The sequence below is a fragment of the Lissotriton helveticus genome, chromosome 8 (assembly GCF_964261635.1).
Source record: "Lissotriton helveticus chromosome 8, aLisHel1.1, whole genome shotgun sequence".
NCBI lineage: Eukaryota > Metazoa > Chordata > Amphibia > Caudata > Salamandridae > Lissotriton > Lissotriton helveticus.
The window spans coordinates 1,594,770,198-1,594,793,313 of NC_136069.1; the positions used below are offsets into that span (position 1 = coordinate 1,594,770,198).

Consider the following 23,116-nt stretch of genomic DNA (forward strand, 5'->3'; position numbering starts at 1 on the left):
ATCTGCTGAGAAGCCTCACATGATTTTTCTCCCACCACATGGGTTTCTTTGTTTATTTAAGCTCTTTGTCTTATTAGATTTTTTTTATTTGTTTATTTAATACTTGTGCTCAATCATGTCGGAGGATGGTGATGAAGTAAAAATGTTGCCCCCCCCTGGAAAAATTTCTGCGGACGCCTTTGTACCTATTTCTTTTATGATGGCTGAAAGCTCTAAAAAGAGGCTTTTCAGGCCTTGACGATCCTGTGGAAAGGCCAGGCTTTTCTCTGAAGACCCTCACAAGGACTGCTTATACTGTCTCCATCCAAAGCATGTGGCTAAGGATTGTAAATATTGTAGAACCTTCTCTGCTAAAACTCTGAGGGACAGAGAGGCTCGTATGTTGTTGTGGCTTCAGAAGAAGAAGGCCGCATCAGATTCAGGTTCTGGTGAGGACTCTGCTCCTTTAACGCCTAAAAAGAGAAAGGCCTCACATTCTGAGGAAATGGTGGAGTCTAAGAAGGCTAAATCTAAGGTGAAGGAAGCCTCTTCTCTTCCCCCTACTCCCATCAAGAAGTCGTCAGGTCAGAAGGGGGCAGGGTCTGCTCCATCGACCAGTTCCCTGGTTTCTGCTGTAAAATCTGTGGCAAAGAATTCAGCTCCGTCGACGACTTCACCGTCGAAGACGACTATTTCGACGACGAAGAAACAGTCGACGACGAAACCGACGAAATCGGTGTCGAAGTCGCCGACGACCCCATCGACGGGGATCCCGTCGATGACGGCCCCGTCGACGATGGCTTTAGTGACGTCGGCTACGTCGACGATGACTTCGTCGACGACGTCTCCGTCGACGACGAGTGTATTTTCAACTGCAAAGGCGTTCAAATCACCGCAATCGAAGACTTTGATATCCTTTCGCTCATTTTAGTCTTCGAGAGGTTCGGCGACCATAAGCAAATCCGCAGAATTCACGGCGTGGACGCAGATTTCGCCTCTACCCCCATCTTCTTTGCTGGAGCAGGATTCAGAAGGAGAGGAGTCGTCTGGAGTGGCCTACAGTCCTTCGCAACTTAAATTAAAGAGCCAGGACACAGACGATGAGGAGGTGTTTTCCTTTAAGGAGAGAGCTCAGTCTCAATCTGCAAGATATGAATCTTTCCAGGAGACTTGTGACTATGCTGAGGAAGAGGAGCAGCAGGAAGAGTCGCGAGAGGAGTCACAAGAAGAGTCAGTCTCCATCCCTACGGCTTTGGTTTCTGACCTGAGGTTCATGATTAACGACTATCATCGTCGTTTTCCAGAGGCGAATAAGCCTATACCGTCTACGCCGGCACCTGCTCCACAGCCTCCGAGAACCCATTCTACTCCTCACACACAGTCTGTGAGGTCACCTCCAGTGGTCACGATCAGGGATGACCTAACGGACACTGATGATGACGAGCAACCTGAGGAAGGTGAAATCCTTCAAGATTCTACGGTAGGTCAGGAATGGCATGAATACGTTTTGCCGTCTCATCCTTCACCTACTCCCCCACCAACCACTTCTCCTCCACAGGATATCGGAGGTTTCCATGACATTATGGAAAAAGCAGCCAAGAGATTTGACCTGGACGTGGAGGTCAAAGAAACTGAATGTTTCTTATATGATTTTAAGGATGACGCCAGAAAGTCTGCTCGCTCAATCCCGATCATCCCTCACCTGTGGGAAGAGGGACTAAAGATTTTGAAGACGCCGGCCTCCATCGCAGTTTCGGTTCCTAGAATCGAAAAGAAGTAGAGAGCACCAGAGTCTTCTCCGGCCTGCCTGATAGGTCACCCGAGACCGGAGTCGGTGGTGACACAAGCAGCTCGGAGGTATTCTAAGAACCAGTTTAATCAGAGATCTTCATTTCCATCCAACAGATATCAGCCTTATAACCAGCAGGGGTATAAGCAATACAATACAGGCAATCAATATAGGCCTTCAAATTCCTCTTTCCAGCAGCAATCCAGGGGCAAGTCTTCCAATAGAGGAAGGAATCAACAATCTAACAGGCGACAATGATTTACTGCTGGCGCTCCCCACACAGCAGATCCCGTAAAACGACCATTATCTGTCTCTCTTCTTCGACAATTGGATGTCCATAACATCGGACAAATGGGTTTTGGATGTTATAAGCAAAGGCCATACCCTGGAGTTTATACAAATACCACCAGATCATCCCCCGGTGCTCAGATACCATCAACATCGTCAGGAACTGCAAAAGGAGGTCCATTCACTTTTGCAGAAGGGGGCTATAGAGGAAGTACCTCAACAACACCGAGGGAAAGGCTTCTATTCGCATTTCTTCCTCATCAAGAAGAAGCAAACTACGAAGTGGAGACAGGTATTGGATTTAAGGGATCTGAATCAATATATAAAGAAAATTCCCTTCCGAATACTCTCGTTACAGGAGATCCTCCTACTGTTAAGAAGGGAAGACTTCATGGCTTCGTTGGACCTCATGGATGCATACTTCCATATTCCAATCCATCGGAAGCACAGGAAATACCTAAGATTTGCAGTGGAGAGTCGCCATTTCCAATTCAAAGTGTTGCCATTTGGCCTCAAGTCGGCCCCGAGGGTGTTTACCAAATGCATGGCCCCGGTGGCGGCCCACTTAAGATTGAAGGGGCATTGCATTTACCCATATCTGGACGACTGGCTGCTGACAGGTCCATCATTCACAAGAGCCAGAAGGTCCCTTCAGTGCTGCATCTGCCTTTTCCATCGGTTAGGGTTAAGGACCAACTTGGAAAAGTCTTCACTGTTTCCAGCTCAGGGCATTCAATTCCTAGGGGCTTGGATATGCACCAAGGAAACGAAAGCATACCCTTCCGAGGAAAGGATGAGAAAGATAATAAGCCTTCCAACATCCCTTCAAACAAAAAGGTGCACTTCTGTGCGGATGTACAAATCCTTGTTGGGGATGATGTCCTCTTGCATCCCACTGGTTCCAAACTGCCGTCTTCAAATGAGACCCTTGCAGGAACATCTAGACGAGCAGTGGGTTCAATCCAAAGGAACCTTCGAAGATCGGATTACCATCACTCACCGTATGAAGGTGGCCATGTCATGGTGGAAGGTTCAGAAGAACTTGAATCAGGGACTCAGCTTTGTACCTCAGAATCACAAATACGTGATGACGACGGATGCTTCGTTGCAAGGATGGGGCGCGCACCTCCAGGAGCTGGAGATCCAGGGCCACTGGTCAGAGTGGGAAGCACAGCTTCATATAAATATGTTGGAGCTCAAAGCGGTGTTTCTGGGACTTCAAGCTTTCCTGCCCAGAATACAGAATTCGTCGGTGCTCATTCAGACAGACAGCACCACAACTATGTTTTATCTTCTGAAGCAAGGAGGAACAAGATCCAAACCACTTTCTGCGCTGGCGCAAATAATTTGGAAATGGCTGATAAACCACATTTCTATTCATGTGCAGCATATACAGGGCATCCTCAACACACGAGCATATGGCCTCAGTCGCACGACGAGTGTGTTGCACGAGTGGGAACTGAACGACACTCAGCTTCGCAAAGTATTCCAAAGATGGGGCACACCAACGTTCAATTTGTTCGCAACCCGGGACAATTCGAAATGCGTTCAGTTTGCGTCCAGGTACCCTCAGCGCGATTCCAAAGGAGACACGTTTCACATGGACTGGACGGGAATGTTCGCTTACGCGTTCCCACCAATTCCTTTAATACCACGAGTAATTCGCAAAATGAGATCAGAGCCATGTCATGTCATTCTGATAGCACCAGCTTGGCCGAGGCAGGCATGGTTTTCAGATCTGCTGCAGATGTCGAAAGGCAACAAGGTGCAATTCCCAACATTCCAGAGTCTCATATCAATGAGCAACGGACAAATTCTGCATCAGGACCTAGCATCGCTAAAATTATCTGCATGGAACCTCATGAGCGGGAATTTCAAGCCTTGAGTATTCCACAAGACTGCAGACAAATACTTTCGCAATCCAGAGCTATGTCAACCAACAAGACATACGCAGCCAAATGGACATGCTTCTGTCACTGGTGTACCAGTCAAAGTCTACATCCGTTGACAGTACCCCCAGAAGGTATTCTGCCTTACCTGCTGTCGTTATCAAAGGCAGGTCTGTCTCATGCTTCACTGAAGGTGCATTTGGCGGCGATTTCAAGATATAGGAGAATACCAGGTGAGCCGTCCCTCTGGTCTCACAGACTGATCAAGGAGTTTGTTAAAGGACTCTTTAGAGCCTTTCCACCCATTCTACGTCCGCCAGTACCCTGGCATCTCAATACAGTCTTGACGCAGCTTATGAGGCCACCATTTGAGCCTATACACAAGACAGACTTACAATTCCTATCTTGGAAGACCGCACTGCTGCTAGCTCTAACCTCGGCGAGGAGAGTTAGCGAAATTCAAGCCTTCTCAGTGGAAGAGCCTTTTCTGCAATTTCGACAGGACAGGGTTATACTACGGACAAATTCTACGTTCATACCCAAGGTCCCTACTTCTTTCCATTTGAATGAGCCAATTATTTTACCTACCTTCTTCAACAATCCCTCATCTGAAGCGGAAAGAGCATTACATTCTTTGGACATCGCTAGATGTTTGAAATTCTACACCGAACGAACAAGAACATTCCGCAAATCTAAACAGTTATTTATTGCATTTGAAGGTCAGAGGAAAGGGCTCCCTCTGTCTAGACTGAGTATCGCCAGATGGATATCATCGGCTATCATTAAGTGTCATGAAATAGCTGGAAAGCCGCTTCATTCCAGAGTGACTGCTCATTCCACAAGAAAGATGGCGACATCGATAGCCTTATTTGCAGGAGTGTCTCTACCTGACATCTGCAGAGCAGCGACTTGGAAGAGTGTGCATTCATTTACCAAGCACTACTGTCTTGACACTGCGTGGAAAGAGGACACGGCAGTGGGGCAAGCTGTTCTGAAACGCCTATTTCAATAAGGTATTCTTTGTTTCTTTATTAATACTCTATGCAATGTATATATATATATATGTATATATATATATATATATATATATGTAGAATTTGATATTGTTATAGATGGTTTTTTATTCTTATCTGCCCTGTGTATTTTCAGATCATGTACTAACGATATTTCAGCTGCAGAACTTCCTTCTGGGTTCTATCCTGGAAACGCTGCAGGCTTTGTGGTTACTACTTACTACTCTGATACAAGCATGTGAATCTATGAAAGATGTAATACTGGAGAAGGAATTAGTTACTTACCTGTACACTATAGTTCTCCAGTATTATCTTTCATAGATTCACATGCGCCCTCCCACCTCCCAATTTCTCAGGCAGAACCTATTGTCTCGGTATTTATCCAGGTCTCTCACTTGGGGCCGGAAATCTGAGGCAGGAAGCTTCTGCTGGGGAGTGTGAGGGCAGGGCAGCAATGCTGATTGGCTGATTTTTGGACCAAACAATGAGGAGGTCTGGTTACCAAATACTACAGTCCCTAGGAGCTTTTCTTTGCAGTTTTCTTCTCTATGATACTGCTTTGGTCATTCTGTTACCGTGAGACTCCCACCATGACGACGGGGAAGATACAAGCATGTGAATCTATGAAAGATAATACTGGAGAACTATAGTGTACAGGTAAGTAACTAATTCCGTATGCGCACTAGCAGCCGCGAAGTAAGGGTTGATTACCCAAGAGGCTAAACAGAGTTCTTAAGGAAACAATTTATTTGGCTAAATCCAATTCTCTTAACTGGAAGGAAGAATTGTTAAAGCAGATTGAGGTGTATAGGTTCACCCCTCATTGCACTACGGGGAAAACGCCTTTACAGCTCTTTAGAGGTAGGTTACCTAACACATTTGTGGAACCTCCCTGAGTCAATGAATTTGAATGTGAAGTTTGCAAAACATGTGATGATGACAATTGGTGCATGAGAGAAGTGAAGGTTGTGCAGAGGAAGAAATATTTTGATGATAAATATTCTGTGAGAAAACCTAATGTGCAGGTTGGGGCTATGGTCATGATCAAATGTCTAGGTTTGGCTGGTGTTATGAAATATTCCAAACCTATTCTTGTTGTCACGGCCTTTAACAATGCTGTAGGCACGCAAGATCACCGTATTTGGAATAAGAATAGAGTTGTTGTAAATAAAGGGGCTGGTGGTAATGTCAAAAACTCATCTGAGTCAGAGGGCGTTGTTGTCACCAGGAAGTCTGGCAGGCTGGTTAAAAAAACACAAGGCATTGTGAAGATTTTGTCTGAATTTCTTGGTGGGTGGTTTCTTCATAAAGGCGTTTTGCAATTTTTTTTCTTTAAGTACCATTCTCTTCATGGTTATTCTGTTGTTTTTCTTGTTTTGTTTGTTATCAGAGAAGGGAGGTATGTGATATTCCTCATAAGTATGATTCATTAGTAATCACAGCTGTGTCCTGAGCAGGCACAGCTGTGTGTGGGGGTCACTATGATGTCACATGCTGTGGGTTTCCATGGTGATGGAATGTGATGACTTGAATGTACCTGTCAGTTGGATGGAGTCCTGCGTGTGGATGTCTGGGATCTTCTGTAATTAAAGAAACATTGAGTTGCTACAGTTATTCTGTATTGCTTGAGCTTTCCTAAATTTGATAATTCTTGAACAAGGTTTTTTTTATTTTTTTATTTTGTGCCCTCATTTATATATTAGAGATTACAAACAAAAAAGAGGAGAGAAACAACAGAGGAGGGAGCCTTTAAACTTCCCGCTTTGGTTTTGCCAAAATGAGAGGATCCGATCACTCCTTTTACAGAGAGCATGTGCTTGACATTTCGGACCCTCAACCGATCAAAACCTTAAACCTCTTTGTCGTCTCTCCCCTTCCCATTCTCCATTATAACCGGTCCCACGGAAAATTCCGCACCAGGATTATCAGTCCAAACCATTTGGACTTTTCCTGGCCTGTACGGCTACCACATAATCATAGGACTAAATTAACCATCCTAACATTTACCGGAGAAAGGAATGTCCTTTAACTGAGAAAAAGAAAAAACTACATACAAAAAATTCAAACAGAAGAAACAATAGCTACCATAGAAATTTAAAATAAATTAAATAAATAAATTTTAAAAAAGCCATTACTTTTGGCAGTTTTTACTCTTTACATTTGCCTACTTTTGCACCATTCATCCCAAATATTCCAAAATTTTGTTTTTTTTTGTTACACGTATAGCCCTATCTAATTTTGCAACCCTGTGTATCGAGTTAAGCCATTCACACTCTACAGGGGACAGGCAAAATCCACTTATTGCACAGTTCCCTGCACGCCAGTAAAATTAGCAAAAACATGAGAATTTTGTGATGTTTAGATGCATTAGTTGTTACATCCTCATCTGGAGTTACACCAAAAATTACCTGTGGGAGACTCACCTTGACTTCAAACCCCACAATACTGGAAATCGTCTCACCTACTTTTTCCCCAAAAAATTGAATTGAAGGACACAGACAAAACATATGTGCTTCATCTGCATCAACTTCCCCGCACCTTTGGCACTTCACTCTTTTGGGACCAATTTTGGATAATCTTCTTGGAGTCCAATACGCTTTATGAACAGTAAATAAATTATTTTTTCTTAGTGGTGCAGATTTAACACTTTGCCATAAAACAGACAGAGATACTTGCCATAGAGAATCCCGATCGTAGCTCGCCAGCTCTTTCCCCCAAATTGATTCGGGCCACAGCTGAGAATCCTCATGAGGTTGAAATAGCGTCCAATACCATTCAGCAATTGCTTTCCGCACCAAAGAATTGGTAGCTGCTTTACATTTAAACTTTTAATTACTGTTCCCACCTCTTCTTAGTGATTTAGCCCAACTTGCTAATTAATAAAATTTGAATTTGGATACTGCCAGCCCCCTTTGTGATTTCCTGTAATTTTTGCCATGAAATTAGATCCGACCCCGCCAGCAAACCACCCCATCTCTCGATTCCATTTTCTTGGATTGAGACCGCAAGAGAGTCTTGTAGACATATTGGAGTTCCCGGTGAATTACATATTGGGGCAAATGTGCTATAATAGGGGATTCATAGCAGTACTCTTATTTGATACCAAACACTACAAGCTGCCAATAGGACTTTTAATTTCACTTTTTTGTAAAATTTCGGGTCCCCAAATTTAAATTAAAAAAAACCCAGCTTGGGACTGAAAACCTAATGTCAATGCCTGAAATAACAGTGTAAAAGAAGTAGTATCACCCAGTAGTTGCCTGAAACTGTTTAAGTGAAACGCCCTCTGGTATTGCAAAAGATCTGGATTAGCAATCCCTCCATTTTCCTTTCTTACTCTAAGCTTACGCCAAGCTATTCGGGGGCTTTTTTTGCCCATATAAAACTCGTGAAAAGACCTTGAACCTTAGTTATCCAGTCCTTCTTGAACTCCAAAGGAATGGAATTAAACAAAAACGTGTATTTCGGTAAAATTACAATTTTTAGTAGATTCAATTTTACTAAAAAAGACAGAGGCAGTGACTCCCATTTCTGTAATTGTGTCCTGACTTTAGATGTTACTTTATCGAAATTTACCTTCGCTATTAATTCAAGTTTCTGAACTACCTCTATTCCCAAATACCTAATACTACGCCGAATCAGGTCACAGCTATATTGTGTATTCCATTGCATGACTTCTGTTTTGGCTGGATTCACTGCATATCCCGATACATCCCCAAAGCTTTTTAAAGTATCCCAAATAGATACTATTGAGTCTTGGAGGGGGCCCGTAAAAATCATTAAATCGTCTGCGTAAAGGCTTATCTTCTTCTCCCAGCCATACACGAAAAAGGAATGATATCCTGGCATTCCCTTAATTTAATAGCAAGCGACTCAATATACATGTCAAAAAGTAATGGTGAGAGGGGGCACCCCTGCCTGGTACCCCTACTTATTATGATCTGGGGTGAAAGGGTGCCATTAACCAGAACTCGGGCCACAGGATTTTTGTATAATGATTTGATGGCTAGTAAAAAATGTTGACCTAAATTAAAGCGCTGAATTATTTCCTGGAGAAAAACCCAATTAACCCTGTCAAACACTTTAGCTGCGTCACAAGTCATTACTGTTAAGGGTTTAGCGTTTACAGTGGCCATATCAATTGTACCAAATAATTCATGTGTTAAACCATGCAAGTGCCTACTCTAAATAAAACCCTTCTGATCATTATGAATCAGGAGACCGACCACCCTCTCAAGTCTCTTTGTAATTGCTTGCGTATACATTTTGTAATCTGAGTTGAGTAGGGAAATCGGTCTCTATGATTGACAGAGCTTTGGGTCTTTAATGGGTTTTAAAAATATAATTATTGTGGCCGACTGCCAGGATACGGGAAGATCTTGTTTTGAGATATACATAGAGTTAAACAGGTCAAGCAAAATAGGGGCTAGTTCCTCCTTCAACGGGGAGTATATTTAATTGGGAAGGGCATCAGGGCCTGCAGCTTTACCTTTCTTTAAGCTTTTAATAACCCTATAGATTTCTTCAGTTGTAAAAGGGGCCGATAGATCTTCCTTAAGTTTATCACTGAGATTCTGAAGCTTCATATCTTGTAGAAAGGCTGCTATTTGTCCCATAACCAGGTTTAAATTCTCTGTATAAAGGTCTTGAAAACATTTTGTAAATGCTTGTTTTATCCCCCCATCTTCAATGATTCTTGTTCCAGTTTCTTGACATTTTATGTCTCTAATTATATTTCTAGCTTGGTCTGCCCTTATCTTCCACGCTAACAATTTACCGCAGCCTTCCCCATTCTCGTGGTTTGCGAATTTGCTCGCTTCCCATCTTTGTCTTACTTTGATCTCCAAATAGTCGGCTAAGTTATTCTTTGCTTTTGTTAGCTCTGATTCAGTGGTTGAATTTTGAGAATGTTCTAGATTTCCCTGTGCCTGCTTGATTGCCTCTTCTAGTACCTGAAATTCTGTCTTATCCTTTTTCTTATAAAATGCACTAATACCTACTAAAGTCCCTCTAAGATACGCTTTATACGCATCCCATACTTTGTCTAAGGGAACAGAATTAAGATTAAAAAGTAAGAATTCACTTGTTGTGTATTTAAATTTTTCTATTATTGAACTATCTGAAAGTAAAGATCGGTTCAAAGTCCATCTTCTTTCATCTAGATTATTCCTTAACTCAAAATTTAGTGATATTGCCGAATGGTCAGACAAATGCGCTGGTATATGCAACGCATTACTAATTTGTTCACTGATCGAGGCTGACACTAAAAAGAAACCAATTCTGGACCTATGGCCATGTTTGTTGTTGTGAAAGGTATAATTCCGTGCTTCTGATCCTGCCCTAACACCCCTTATAGCCCAAATATCCACAAGCACTAAGTCTTAGTTGCTTTACTGCTGCCCTCATTTTTGAAACTACTATTCCCGCACTCTTAGATGTAGTATCTTGTGCTGGATTCAAAGGAATGTTAAAATCGCCGCCCAAGATAATGGGAACATTCACTTCGACTAATTGTAAAAATAGTGTTTTTAAAGGAGCTGGCTCATCTAAATTAGGGCCATAATAACCCGCAAGTGCCAGCCAAGTACCCTGTAGCCTAATCTTTACGATGACCCACCTCCCTGATTGGTCCACCTGGGTTTCCCCTAATAAGCTGTGACAGGTTTTTTTTAACCAATATTGCAACTCCTTTTATTGTAATTGATTGAGAGGTACATATACAATAATCTAACCATGGCTGTGTTTTTGATATTTCAACCATTCCTCTTTAACAAGATGTGACTCTTGAATAAAAATAATATTTGAGTCACGAAGCTTCAGGTATTCTAAGATTTTTTGTCTTCTTGAAAAGACCCTTAAGCCATTGACGTTCCAAGTCATAATTTTCAGGCGACTAAGTTTAGTTGGAACTGCCATTCAGTAAGATGAGACAACTGCATTTTTCTAGGTAGCTTAAAAAACCAAAGCAAAAGCTATAACAATTGAGGACTTTAAAAAAATCAAAAAAATCCCACATGCTCCCCACCCATTGTGAAAATTATAGTTCTGTTGTCTTTTTTTACATTTTAACTTTTTACTTGTGACCCACCCCTCCTTCCCTGGGGAACCCTCCCTATATTCCTGAGGTATAATGCTACACCTCTGTTTGAGCTCTCCTACCCTCGGATGGGCTTTTAAATACAATTTATTTTAATGTGGCTGTGCTTTAATCTGGTCTATGAAACTTCTTACTTCGTTGGGGTCTCAAAAATGATGCATCTTATTATTCAACTTAACTCTTAATGATGCAGGAATCTAATATTTGTTATAGCACCGAGATCTCTTAATTCTGAAATTAATTTGCCAAGCTCCCATTGGCGATCGAGCGTAGTCCGAGATATATCCGACCTAATACGATACGACCAATCATTCTTCTTGTATGAGCCTGCTTTTAGTGCTCCTGAAAGTATCCTTTCCTTCAGAGTGTAAGTTCTAAAGTTTACCAAAATCCTTCTGGCTGTCTTTCTGCCAGTACGGGCGACAAAGGGGTCTCGGTGGACTCTCTGTATGTCCTCCTCTAAGGAGGCTTGGTCAAGATCCCTGTTCTGCTCTAAAATGAGCATGACTACAAAAGTCTTTATGGATGAGAAAAACAAGGACCCCCTGGGTAGTAGTAAAAACAGACTCCTAGGGCAGGGTGAGTGAAGTATGTGAGCAAAATGTCCTAGGCCGTCTAATGTATAGGCAAACAATTAATCTGACCCAGTAGTGAAAGGAACATTCAAGAGATGAATTTATACATAAAACATGTTTTTAATTACTACTGAGTCAGATTAATTGTTTGCCTATACATTAGACGGCCTAGGACATTTTGCTCACATACTACAAAAGTCTTTATATCACCCCCTTCTGAGCCCTCTGGGACATTTAGTATTCTAATGTTATTGCGTCTCGCATTATTTTCGAGGGTTTCAATCTTGTCTTTCAGTTCTTGCTCATTCTTTTGTAGTTTGGTGACTCCCATCTGATTTACCACCACCTTTGCTGCAAGTTGCCCATATGCATGCTCCATGGCGCCTACTCGTTCCACTAAACCATTAATTTTCTCTTCCAGTGACGCACATTGCCCTTGAATTTTTTTTGGGTTATCTTCGGAGATAACAAACCTCTGTCTAATCTCGGATAGCATTGTTAGCATTAGCTTCCCCAAGTCTTGTGGTTTCTCCTGTGTTGGCAATGATCCTGGTACGCCAATCCTATCCAAGAGGACTAAAGGGGGTTGTAGAGAAGAGAACTGGCTTTGGGCACTTTGAACACTTTGGACACTCATTGAATTGATACCATTCACAACTGAGTCGGAAGCGTTTTCCAGGCCAGCTAGTGGCTCAAAACTGTTTTTTGTTGGTATTAGTGAAATAATGTCCTCCTGGGAGCCAGTTGATGAAGCCACATCTAAATTCATTTTCATGTTTAATTCCTGGTTTTGCAGTGAAGTGTTATCAATATTTTGTGTTCCAGAATTAATTGGAATATTGCCTGCTAGTTCCTGAGACTGTGCTCTAAAGTATGTGCTTAGAGAGGGCGTAATTTTTACTTTTTTAGGCTTCCTTTTCATATTTTCTTTTCTTTTCGTGCTTATTGTAGCGTTTTTAGGGGAATTACGCACCTGAGTCAAACCAATATTCTGTTCCAACTCTATTTGTGCTTCCGCTGTAGGGACAGAGGTAAGAGGCTTATCCACACTGAGCTCTGTATGCGCTGTTGGAGAGATTACTTGAACCTCTGGTCTCACCCTTGAGCCTAATACACTTACTGTAAGATCTTCCACACCCCAAATTCCTCTACTCCTTAGTGTATATCTATTTTTGGGTGGCTCTTTAAAAGCCCTACTTTTTAATTCTTTCCTGTGATTTGTCCTGTAATTTGTCCTGCAAATTGTCTTCTCTTTTACCTTTTCTCCCCTTCTTTCCTGGCGTTTTCCTGGGAATTTCAGCCTCTCTTCCTGCTATCCCCTCTTTCAAATCTCCCCGCCCTTGCCTCCTTACTGGGGTCATGGGACTCTGCTCCCCTCTCGCATCCTCAATCTCTCCATGCCTCTGAACTTGTAATTTCACGAGTGAATCCGGTTGGAGCAACCCCCTGCCTTTGCTTCTCCCAGAAAAACTGCTTGTACCTTCAAAAAGTTGCAGGGTGCTCCCTTGACTGCGACCCCCCAAAGCGGTACCCCAACTCTTGCCGCTGCCGAACGGCTCCTTCTGAGCCACGCGGCCGCCTCAGTCCAGACGCTGCCCAGTGCCGCCATGGCTTGCTGTGTTTCTGGGGCCGTCCGCGCTGAGAGGACGCCCGCTCCAAACAGCTTGAGTAAGGACGCGGAGAGCCACCGACGGGCCGCAAAGGCGAAGCCCCCCCCAGGAGCCTCAGAGACCTTGAATTCAAACCCCGCAAGCCCGCCAACTCCACGAGCAAGCCACCGCTCCCGCTACATTCGCCTGTCCTTCAGGTGAGAGAGAGCTCACAACCGCTTCAACCCAGCGGCCGCCATGTTCCCCCAATCCCTCATGTTTTTTTTCAATTCTTGAACAAGGTTACCTACAGTGGGAATATTTGCAGTGCTCCAGGGTTGTAAGATTAACTCATTAAAAACATGACAATTTCGGGTTCGACTGTGGCGGGTGGGATTGCTTGCCTCCCCGGAATGCCTCTGGTGTGGCCGGGAGGAGGGCACATTCTTACACACTGTTTGGCAATGTCCATCACTTGATCGATTCTGGAGGGGTGTATTCTCCTGTCTATCGGAGGTTTTGGGGTGGACACTTCCAGGCACACCACAGTTCGCCCTGCTGCATGTGATGGAAGGGATTGGGGGCAATGTTTATAAACGGCATCTGATGCAGCTGGGCCTCACATGGGCAAAACGTGATTTAGACAGGATGTGAAAGGATGCACGGGCCCCCTCGGTGGTTGCCTGGAAAAATGGCCTAGACTTCTGCATGGGGCTGGATCAGCCAATCTTTGTGGCCCGGGGATGTCCACATAAGCACTACAAGATATGGAAGCGGTGGGCGGACTATAGGGGTTTGTGGCTGGAGTCTCCGATTGCTGCAGACGATCTTCCAGTGGAATGAGGGAAGGGCCTGGTCAGTCTGATCTGGCATAGGGGGGTTTTGGGGGTAGCCTGGGGTGTGTGTGCTATGGCTGGCTTTTTCTTTTTTCAGTTCTTTCTTTTTTTTTCTCTTTTATTATTTCTTCTAGTCCCATATTATCTGCTTATGGACTGGTCTCAGTGGACTATGCGCAAATCAGGGAGGGGGTAAGTTGGGGAGGGAGGGTCTAAAATCATAACAGACTCATTATGTCAAGTGTTTTGGTTGCTTCGTTTAAAAAAAAAAAAGGTCAGGTGCTGTCTTGCAAATGCACAAACTGATACTGCAGTTGCCTCTGGGGCACAGAGCCCTGCAACGTATGTGCAATTTGACAATAACATTTGCTTAAAAAAAAACATGACAATTTTATGGATCAATATTTAACAGAATTTATTACATTTTAGGTCTGTTAAATCATGTAGCAATCAATTCCACTGATGAACTGCTGGAGCGCTGTTGAACACTGAATTTCCCAGAATCCAGGTTAGTTCGAGACATTTCCAAACCACATGGCCCTTAGTGCCTCTTAGCTTATCACTGTTTGCATGTGTGTATAATGCTAGACAGTAGCACCCTATCTTGTACCTATGGAAGAGTATTCATTTTCTGCACATAATTCGTATTTTTTTCAAGAGTCGTAAGGGTTGACTCATGTGGCACAAGAAAGCTTTCTGGGAAACATTTTCTGCGACGAACATTCTGTAAAATGCCTACGAATGGACATCTCTACATCTGCAGCACAAATCATGCTTTTGTAATTAAAAGTACTTTGTGAACTCAGATGAGATCAAGTAAGGTAGGTACGTGTAATTCCAAAATGTGTAATTCTAAAAGTGCTATTCAGGTCACAGAACTACAGAGGATAGGAGACCGCTGAAGTGAGGTCAATGAAGGAGACAGGATACACAAGCGAGAGCAAGGTTTGATCAAAGTGAGGGATCAACTGGTATCTGACAAGATGTCTTTTAGTGTCTTAGAGATCACAATTTGGACTGACATCAGTAGATTGCTCTGTACATGAGTACTAGAGAGCAGTCATAGTTGGGTCTGCTGTTACAGAGACTGTTGTACTTAGTGTAAGATGGATTGAGACAAAGAACAACACTGAGACAAGTAAGTTTCCGAAGGACCTGGGTGCAACAACAGAAGTCTTTCCCTTACCTGATCAAAACAGAGACCAAGCCAGAGGTCACTCTGTAAACTGATCTGCACTGACACAGACAGTGGACCGAATTTGGAATGGACAGGATACTAGAGTTGAAAGAATAACTAGAATGCATGACAGACATGACAGCAAGGAGACAGAGAGAAAACCAAGACCCGGTACTATGAACAGTACTTCAGAAATCAAGAACAGGAACAGAGGGAGAAAGAGAAGGCTGTACCAAACAGGGACTGGAACAAGTGATGCCCTGCTGGCACATGGAATAAACACAGGAATTCAGAACAAGGTGAGAGTGAGATGCGAGGAAAACACATAAAGCACAATACTGCACAGGGCAGCTACAAAAAAGCAGGACACTGCAAAAAGCTGTAACAGGAAATAGGAACTCTGTTGTGTCCTATGTAGAAAGACACCAGGAGCCAGGATGTAGATTAAGGTCTTCTTTATTAAGTCTTCAGTTTAGGTTTCATCTGTCTTGACCCCAGCCAGCCTAGTGTGATACCAGCCCCACCAGGAGCAGCCTGCCTAGCTGTCCATCTTTAACTGCCACATTCATCCCACTCAGACACCCATGCATTCCACGCATCACAGGCACACCAACATTCTAAGACCAAGTCACACTCTGGCTGAGCAGCTAGAGGCAGCAGGTCTAGAGTACATGTTATACATGTAGGTAGGGTATAACATTATCCCTTTTTCCTTAACCTCATCCATGCTGTTGACGAGCTGAGCTCGTCATGGAGTACAGCTGAGCTCCACTCATGACGAGCTGAGCTCGTCGCGGCCGTTGGAACGTTCGCACACGGGGCTAATTTCCCCGCTGTGCTGAACGTTCTAAAAACGGTGTGGCCGTGACGAGCTCAGCTCGTCATGAGGGCAGCTCAGCTTTGCCTCATGACGAGCTCGGCTTGTCACCAGCATGGGGGCGCTACGCGCGGTCCCTCCCCCCCCCCCCCTGGCACAGGGGGGGAAAACACCCCGCAGCGAAGGGGTTAAGCAAAAGCAAAAAGGAAATGAGAGAACTAAGCACAGGTAATCTAATGGAACGAATCTCAAAGATGCAGCAAATGGACAAAGCATCAAAGAAGTTAGAACCATAAAAACAAGAAAAATCAATAATAGTACGGATCTCTAGGATGCATCAATGAAGACAAAGCATCACAGGAGAAAGAACCATTAAGTAAAGAAAGGATGGTTAAGATACATACATTTGAATAGCAATATCCCCCAGCCCCCTTAAAAAGAGAATTTTTAAACAAATTTCAGAACAAAGCATTTTGTATCATATACTGTAACGTAAAGCACTATAACGCAAAGGGTAAAAGACCCCACAACACAAATGCCCAAAAGCTTAACATAGAATAGTGCTAAAGGTAGCATACCCTGCGACTTCAATCCCAAGAGTAAGAGAAACACAAAATAAATGGGTCGTCACCCATAGAACCAACCATAAAGGTAAGTACTATTGTACTGCGCGCAACTATGAAAGGGATTAAAAACCCACATCCAACCCCGCGTAGGAGTTTACCTAGGTACAGGGAACTAACCTATGTCCCAAACCCCTTGTAGAGGTTACACACCCCCAAGTAGGAGTATCAAACTGTCAAACGTAATAAGAGAGTTAGACCATAACCATCCCCCGTGAAAAGGAACAATGTGAAAACCACCCATGGGAAACAAGGAAAACCCTTCCTCAAATAAGTGTAAACCTGTGGCATCACAGCTTTAAAAATGCTGTACAAGAAACACCTTAAACTCTAATTAATTATTATACTAAAGCATTTTAACACCATACAATAGGCACACTAGCAAGCCCACATGTGACACGCCGGTGAGCGACCTCCCATCCTCGTCGACAAAATTATGTTGTGTTCTATGTAGAAAGACGCCAGGAGCCAGGATGTATATTTAGGTCTTCAGTTTAGGTTTCATCTGTCTTGACTCCAGCCAGCCTAGTGTGGTACCAGCCCCACCAGGAGCAGCCTGCCTAGCTGCTCAGCCCATCTTTAACTGCCACATTCATCCCACTCAGTCACCCAGGCATTCCACGCATCACAGGCACACCAACATTCTAAGACCAAGTCACACTCTGGCTGAGCAGCTAGAGGCAGCAGGGCTAGAGTACATGTTAAACATTTAAGTAGGGTGTAACAAACTCCTCTCAGGAATTCATAGGTTCGGCAGTGCAGGCAACTGGAGAAGAAAGCGGGAGCTCCCGGCCACTGCAGTTGAAGCCAGTCTTCAATCCCTCCTCCCAGCTCACAGCATCACAGGGTGACTTGAACTCTCTGACTGAAGGAGTGCACTGAAGTTTCAGGAAGAAACCAGTGGGTAGAACAAAACTCTGGAGTTGAACAAGGATCGCATCTTGTTTCTGAATATGGCAGCAATTCATGCAAGGGAGCACATTGGCATGCCAAAAATGGTAACAGAGAGTTCAGAATTTAATAAAATTCACCAAAAAGCTTCTCTGCAGGCCTGAGACTCTGGTAAGGCATACACTTACCACAATGCACTGGGAGATGGTTTGTAAACCCTGAAATGGAATCCGGAGTGGATCCGATTTCCCAGAGGATTTCTAAAGTCTTTGAATGGAGAGTGAAGTGAAGCACAGGTTCCAAACTAGTGTTCACAATAGCAAAAGGATCACATAAGGTCTTCAAGTAGCGCCACCCGATGGCATGATTGATGATTTACTGACATTACACTTTATTTTTTCATTTGCAGTCAGTTAAAAGTTGCCCATGTTCAAATACTGCATTTTTCCAATCATTGATTACCAAACATCAACATGTATAGCCTGTGAACCCGAGAGCCAGGGGAACCTTTGGGCTGAGTGACGATTAGGCTATATCTTGCCTTTAAATTTACAATGTCAAATGATGACATGAGTATGTTGATCCTAAAAGGAGCAGAAGATACAGGGGAAAGACAGGAACAATTGGTGGCCTTCTTGCAATGTGTTTTCACTCGCTGTAGTAAATTGAGTATACACTAGCTTATAAATACGAGAGTAAGCAAACATATTTCAGGTGACAAAAGGCAATAGTTATACGGTATCAGATGCTGAGCAGTGTCAGCAAGCCAAACACATATGAGAATTGTGCATCTAGTCTGTTTCTGTTGTTACATGGCATCTTTGGGCAGACAAATACAGGTGTGCCTGTCCTTGCAATGTTGGCCCAAGGTCCTCTTCAGAGTAGTTTGGTGTAGGTGAGCTCAGCCATTCCGTCACGGATGTAGCGGAAGTATTCCAGGCTGGTTCGGTGGATCTTGCACTGGTACTTTCCGCAGGACTTGACGTATTGCAGGAAATGGGGGGCCCCTGGGAAGATGACGTTGTCCGCAAGGATGATGGTGCCCTCCTGCAACAAGTCATTCTCCTCAAGCAGCTGCAGGTCACGGAGGTAGAATCGCTTCCAGTGATCCATGAAGACAAAGTCAAGTTTCTGCACACCGTGCTTCTCCTTCAGCTGGGGGATCACCTCCTCTGAGGCGCCAACGATGAGCTCCACCTGGGGGACAGAAGCAACAAGTTCAAGATTACCACTGCACTGTCACAAACAATGCACTGGTCTTCAGCCATCACACACAGCACTTGTACTGAATGTCTACCTCATAACCAAGAATCGCCAATAAATCCATAACCATATTATTTTGAAGTGGACATGCAGCAGACATGACTTACATAGCTATCAGTGGATGGAGTGATAGTTTGTTTTGGGGTGGAAGGTCTTTGAAGATGGAAGGAACATTTAAAGAAGAGTGGTAGTATTTGTAATAATGGGGTCAAGACAATAGCCTTCATTATTTTCACATGAATCACTGTAGTATCATTAAAGGGCATTCTTTTGGTCTCCCTAACCCAAAGCTGCCTAATAAATGCCCACGCGCGCAGATATTTTGCTTCGCGGTTTCGAAAGACATACCGCCCGCTGGGATATATCTTTGAATAAGAGGTGTGCTACATAAAGTTATCTGTTTCAAATTATGGAGGTTTACTTTCTATCCAGTAGAGTAAATTACATTCTCTGAAAGAGGAGGACAGTGGTGTATACATTGATAAGAGTGGGAAGTTTGAGCCATAAACCCAGGGGTTGTGGTCTCCCTTCAGAACCAGCCTTTTTTTCATAGCTTCCTGGGTGGAAACCATTTCAGCGTCCCCGATGCTGCTAGTGAGTAAATCAAAGCAACAGGGGGTCTCTTTTGAGTTCACCGGTAACCTAAGGATTACTTCAGAGCAGTGACTGGCCTCTAAGCACAAGCATTTCTGCTCCTCCCCCAACTCATCTTAATCAACCACATTTCAGCTGTGCTGTTGTAGAGGGTCCCCCACTCGAAGAAGAAAGGGGAGGTTAATGGGAAATCATGGGTTTTCCCTTTTAAAATAATTTTCCCTGAGAGAACCACATTTTTTGATACATTGATGCTGCCCTGTTTCTCGGGTTTATAGGGCTTGTCCTGTCTTTTTGTTTCTTATTGATAGGCAGGATTCTGAAAAGGCAGCAATTAGATACACTGCCAGAAACAGGACACCACAAATGTGGAACTTGCACGGTTTATGTTCAAACCATTCATTTATAACAATATGACAATCAAGCATAAATAATTTACAAACTGCAATAAGTGTCAAGGTTCAGGTCAAGGTTTATACATCCCTGACCACCTTCATAGATTACGTTGCATGACTGCTCTATGACTGGGGACCCGTCCCTACCTTCCTTTACCTTTTTTTCTGTCTAACAGCAAGTAGACCTACCTGCCCTTGCATGGGTAGACATACCGAGGCACACAACTCTTTGCAGGGAAGCGGTAAAGTCATTTAATTCCCACCAGGCTACCTGAACTCAACAGGTCGGAGGGTACATTCTGGTCATGGGATATTAATTCCCGGGTCACACATCCAACGCTTCTTCGTATATTGTTCCAATGCTTGTTTGCCTGGACTTCCGTGTTGCAAAGTCCTACAGGGCCCTCAGAGCCAGGGGCAGGTCATCCGCAATGGCAGAGGAGCGTCGCCCCACTGCTTTGTCACGGTGCGAGCAGCAGAAACATAAAATGGTAATATCTTTTAGTTATTACCATTTTATCTTTGTGCATTGTGGGCAGGTGGGTGGGCAGGGCTGCTCTGCTCTCCGAGCAGGGGAGGAGTGGTGTACCCAATCTTGAGTGTGCAAAGACTGTTTGGTCTCCCCTCTCGGGCCGCCCAAAGTAGTCATTCGCACACTGCCCTTCTCCATTCAGGCTGCCTGCATGGAGAACATGGCCACCCCATAAGCCTCTGGATGAGCGCTATCCTGACCAAACACACTGCTTCTTGGAGTATTGTGGTTGGCCTGGTGGGGGAGTCAGGCTGCCTGCTTCCTGTTCCTGTCGGAGGCAGGAGAGCAGGAGCCGAGAAGACGTGGGACCCAGCATCAATGAAAGGTAAAACTATTCTTTATTAACCCTCCCATACGACCTCCCCCGTGAGCCCTCCCTCCCCGCTACCATCCCCCACCCGCTATGCCAGCCGCGACTGCTCGGAGCAACTTCCCACTGTGAACCAGTTTTGCTCAAACTTGCTCGAGCATCTCGTGAGTACTCACACAGGTCGCGTGTTTCACATTTATTTTTGCGTTCTTCTTAGTCCTTGTAACATCCCTCAGCAGTTGAAGGTATTACACTGGCTTTTTAGCAGTTTTAAAAATGGAAAGTCAGTTTCCTTTGGTGAATTTTGATATTTTTAAGCAGCCCTTTATGTGAAGTCATTTAATTTCTTTGCTTTTCTTCTAAATCCATGTTCTGGGTGCAAACGATCCACGGGGCATAATCCATACAATGTACATATAATATGACAGAATGCACACCTTAATATTCAACAGTCCATTTTTACAGTGTACACATAGGCAATATAGCGTGCAGACTGGCTAGGTGCCCCGCCTCAACAGCACCTATGTGTAACCCCATAGTTAGTGGAGCGCCACGGGTTTTCATCCACCAGTCGCACCGCAAAAAACAGCTAAAAAGCCTGTGTGGAAGGATTTAACATTCATCATATCGTGCACATTTCATGTACAAGTGCCATTTGGCACATGCATTTTCATAAACATTTCTGATATGGTGTACAAACACTAAATGTAAAGGTTTGTGTTGGAGTAAAAGGGACGGTGTTTTTAGTGGGAACACACAATGGTTAGTGGGACCAGGGGCAGGTCTAGGCTCATGGCGGCCCTCGGCAGGGAGTGTAGGTAGGGGGCCCCGGAAGAGGGGGTCCGGGCGGGGCAGAGCCCCCCGGAGCTCAGGAAGGGGGTCAGGGTGTTTGGATGTGGACCAGAGCCGGAGGCGCCAAATCCCTGCCACTGGGGCCGCCACGCAAATATGTATCCATCCTCAGAAGATTATTATATTAAGGATATATATTGGCGTGGCGGCCCCTGGGGTTTGCTGGCCCTGTGCAGGTGCACAACTTGCACATGCCTAAGGCCGGCCCTGGTGAGACTTGTATTTTCAGAAGGTTTCATTTTGAACTGATAATTGGCAGCAGGTGAATGGTCAGGAGGTTCACAAGGGGGGGTGGTTCAATTGCAGTCACAAAGTAGCAGTCAGTTGTTTATGCACTCGGAATTGCAAAAACCTATGCATGTAAGAATCGCTATAAGATTAGCGATTCCCAAACATTCCTTAATTGCGACTCGCAAATTGCGAGTCGCAATTAAGAAATGCCTTCCCATTCATTCCTATGGGCCTACAGGCCAATAGGAATAAATGGGAGATGGCATGTGCAATTTGCGAGTACCACTAGGTACTCGCAAATTGCGCATGCAATTTCAATGGTGCAAGGGTGTCAAAAGGACACCCTGTTGCACCCTTAAAATTGCTCTGTGCACACTTATTGCGCACCCACATGCCCTAAGAGCATGTGTGTGTAACCTACAACTTTGAAACATGCACTTTAGTGCATGTTTCAAAGTTTTTGCAAATTACCAACAAGTTCAACTTGATGGTAATTTGCGTCCCCTAGTAGCGAAATTGCCAATCCAAAATGGTTCTTGCATTGCATTTAAGTAATCGCAAATTGCGATTCCTTAAATGCAATCGCAATTTGAGAAATCACAATTAATTGCGAATTCTCAAATTGCGAGTGCCTTGAATCTTGATGCATCGCAAATGTCCTTTTTGCGGGCGCAAACGGCCGATTTTTGCTATTCACACCGTTTGCGCTCGCAAAAATGGTTGATGCATGTGCCTGATGGAGAGGTGTCCGTTTCACTGCTAAGAAACATAGAATGTGCAGGTACAAATTATGGTGATTATTTTGGGGAATTTATCACGCTTCGTGGGTTTAGATCAAGATATGCTTGGTGGAGTTTAAGTTTTTGATTTTTCAATGTAGGTGGCGTCACATGTTTATTTCTTTTAGACAAACAAATAGTTCAAATAATGTGCTAAGATATCATAGTTTCTAGCATGTTGTCTAATGTCATACATTCTAATTGTGGTTTTAAATTTGAATTCGTAGCTACTCCTGACGAAGGGCTGCCCAGCCCGAAATGCATTGGGTTTAAAAGATCACAGCTGCCTAGGATGAATTATGTTTTCCCACGTGCTTCAGAAAAAGGCTTTAGGCATATCTATACCATTTGAAAATATGGGAATACATACAGCCTTTTATGAGAATGGAGAAAACAAAGACAAAGTTATGACTAAAACGTGGATGAAAAAGGATTACAATGGATTTAAACGGATTATTTAATTCACGATCGAATTTGTGGGACATATCCTGATGTTGCGGTGCACTGGTGGACTTTGTGAGTCGACCCACAGCCTGTCTTTAGCCTTTGGTTGTGAGTTGACCCCCTGCCACTTTGCCATTGGTCGGCAGTCAACCA

The 23,116-nt window shown here is 43.9% G+C and overlaps 1 protein-coding gene across 2 annotated transcripts in view; it reads right to left on the bottom strand.

Moving 5' to 3' along the window:
* Nucleotides 1-16,174: 16,174 nt before the first annotated feature.
* Nucleotides 16,175-23,116, bottom strand: part of LOC144772073 (transmembrane O-methyltransferase homolog) — a 110,300-nt gene continuing 103,358 nt past the window's right edge. For both annotated transcript variants that reach the window (XM_078656256.1, XM_078656257.1), the window contains exon 4: nt 16,175-18,760. In XM_078656256.1, the coding sequence (XP_078512382.1) occupies nt 18,440-18,760 (321 nt within the window). In that variant the 3' untranslated portion in view covers nt 16,175-18,439. The remainder of the gene's footprint in view (nt 18,761-23,116) is intronic.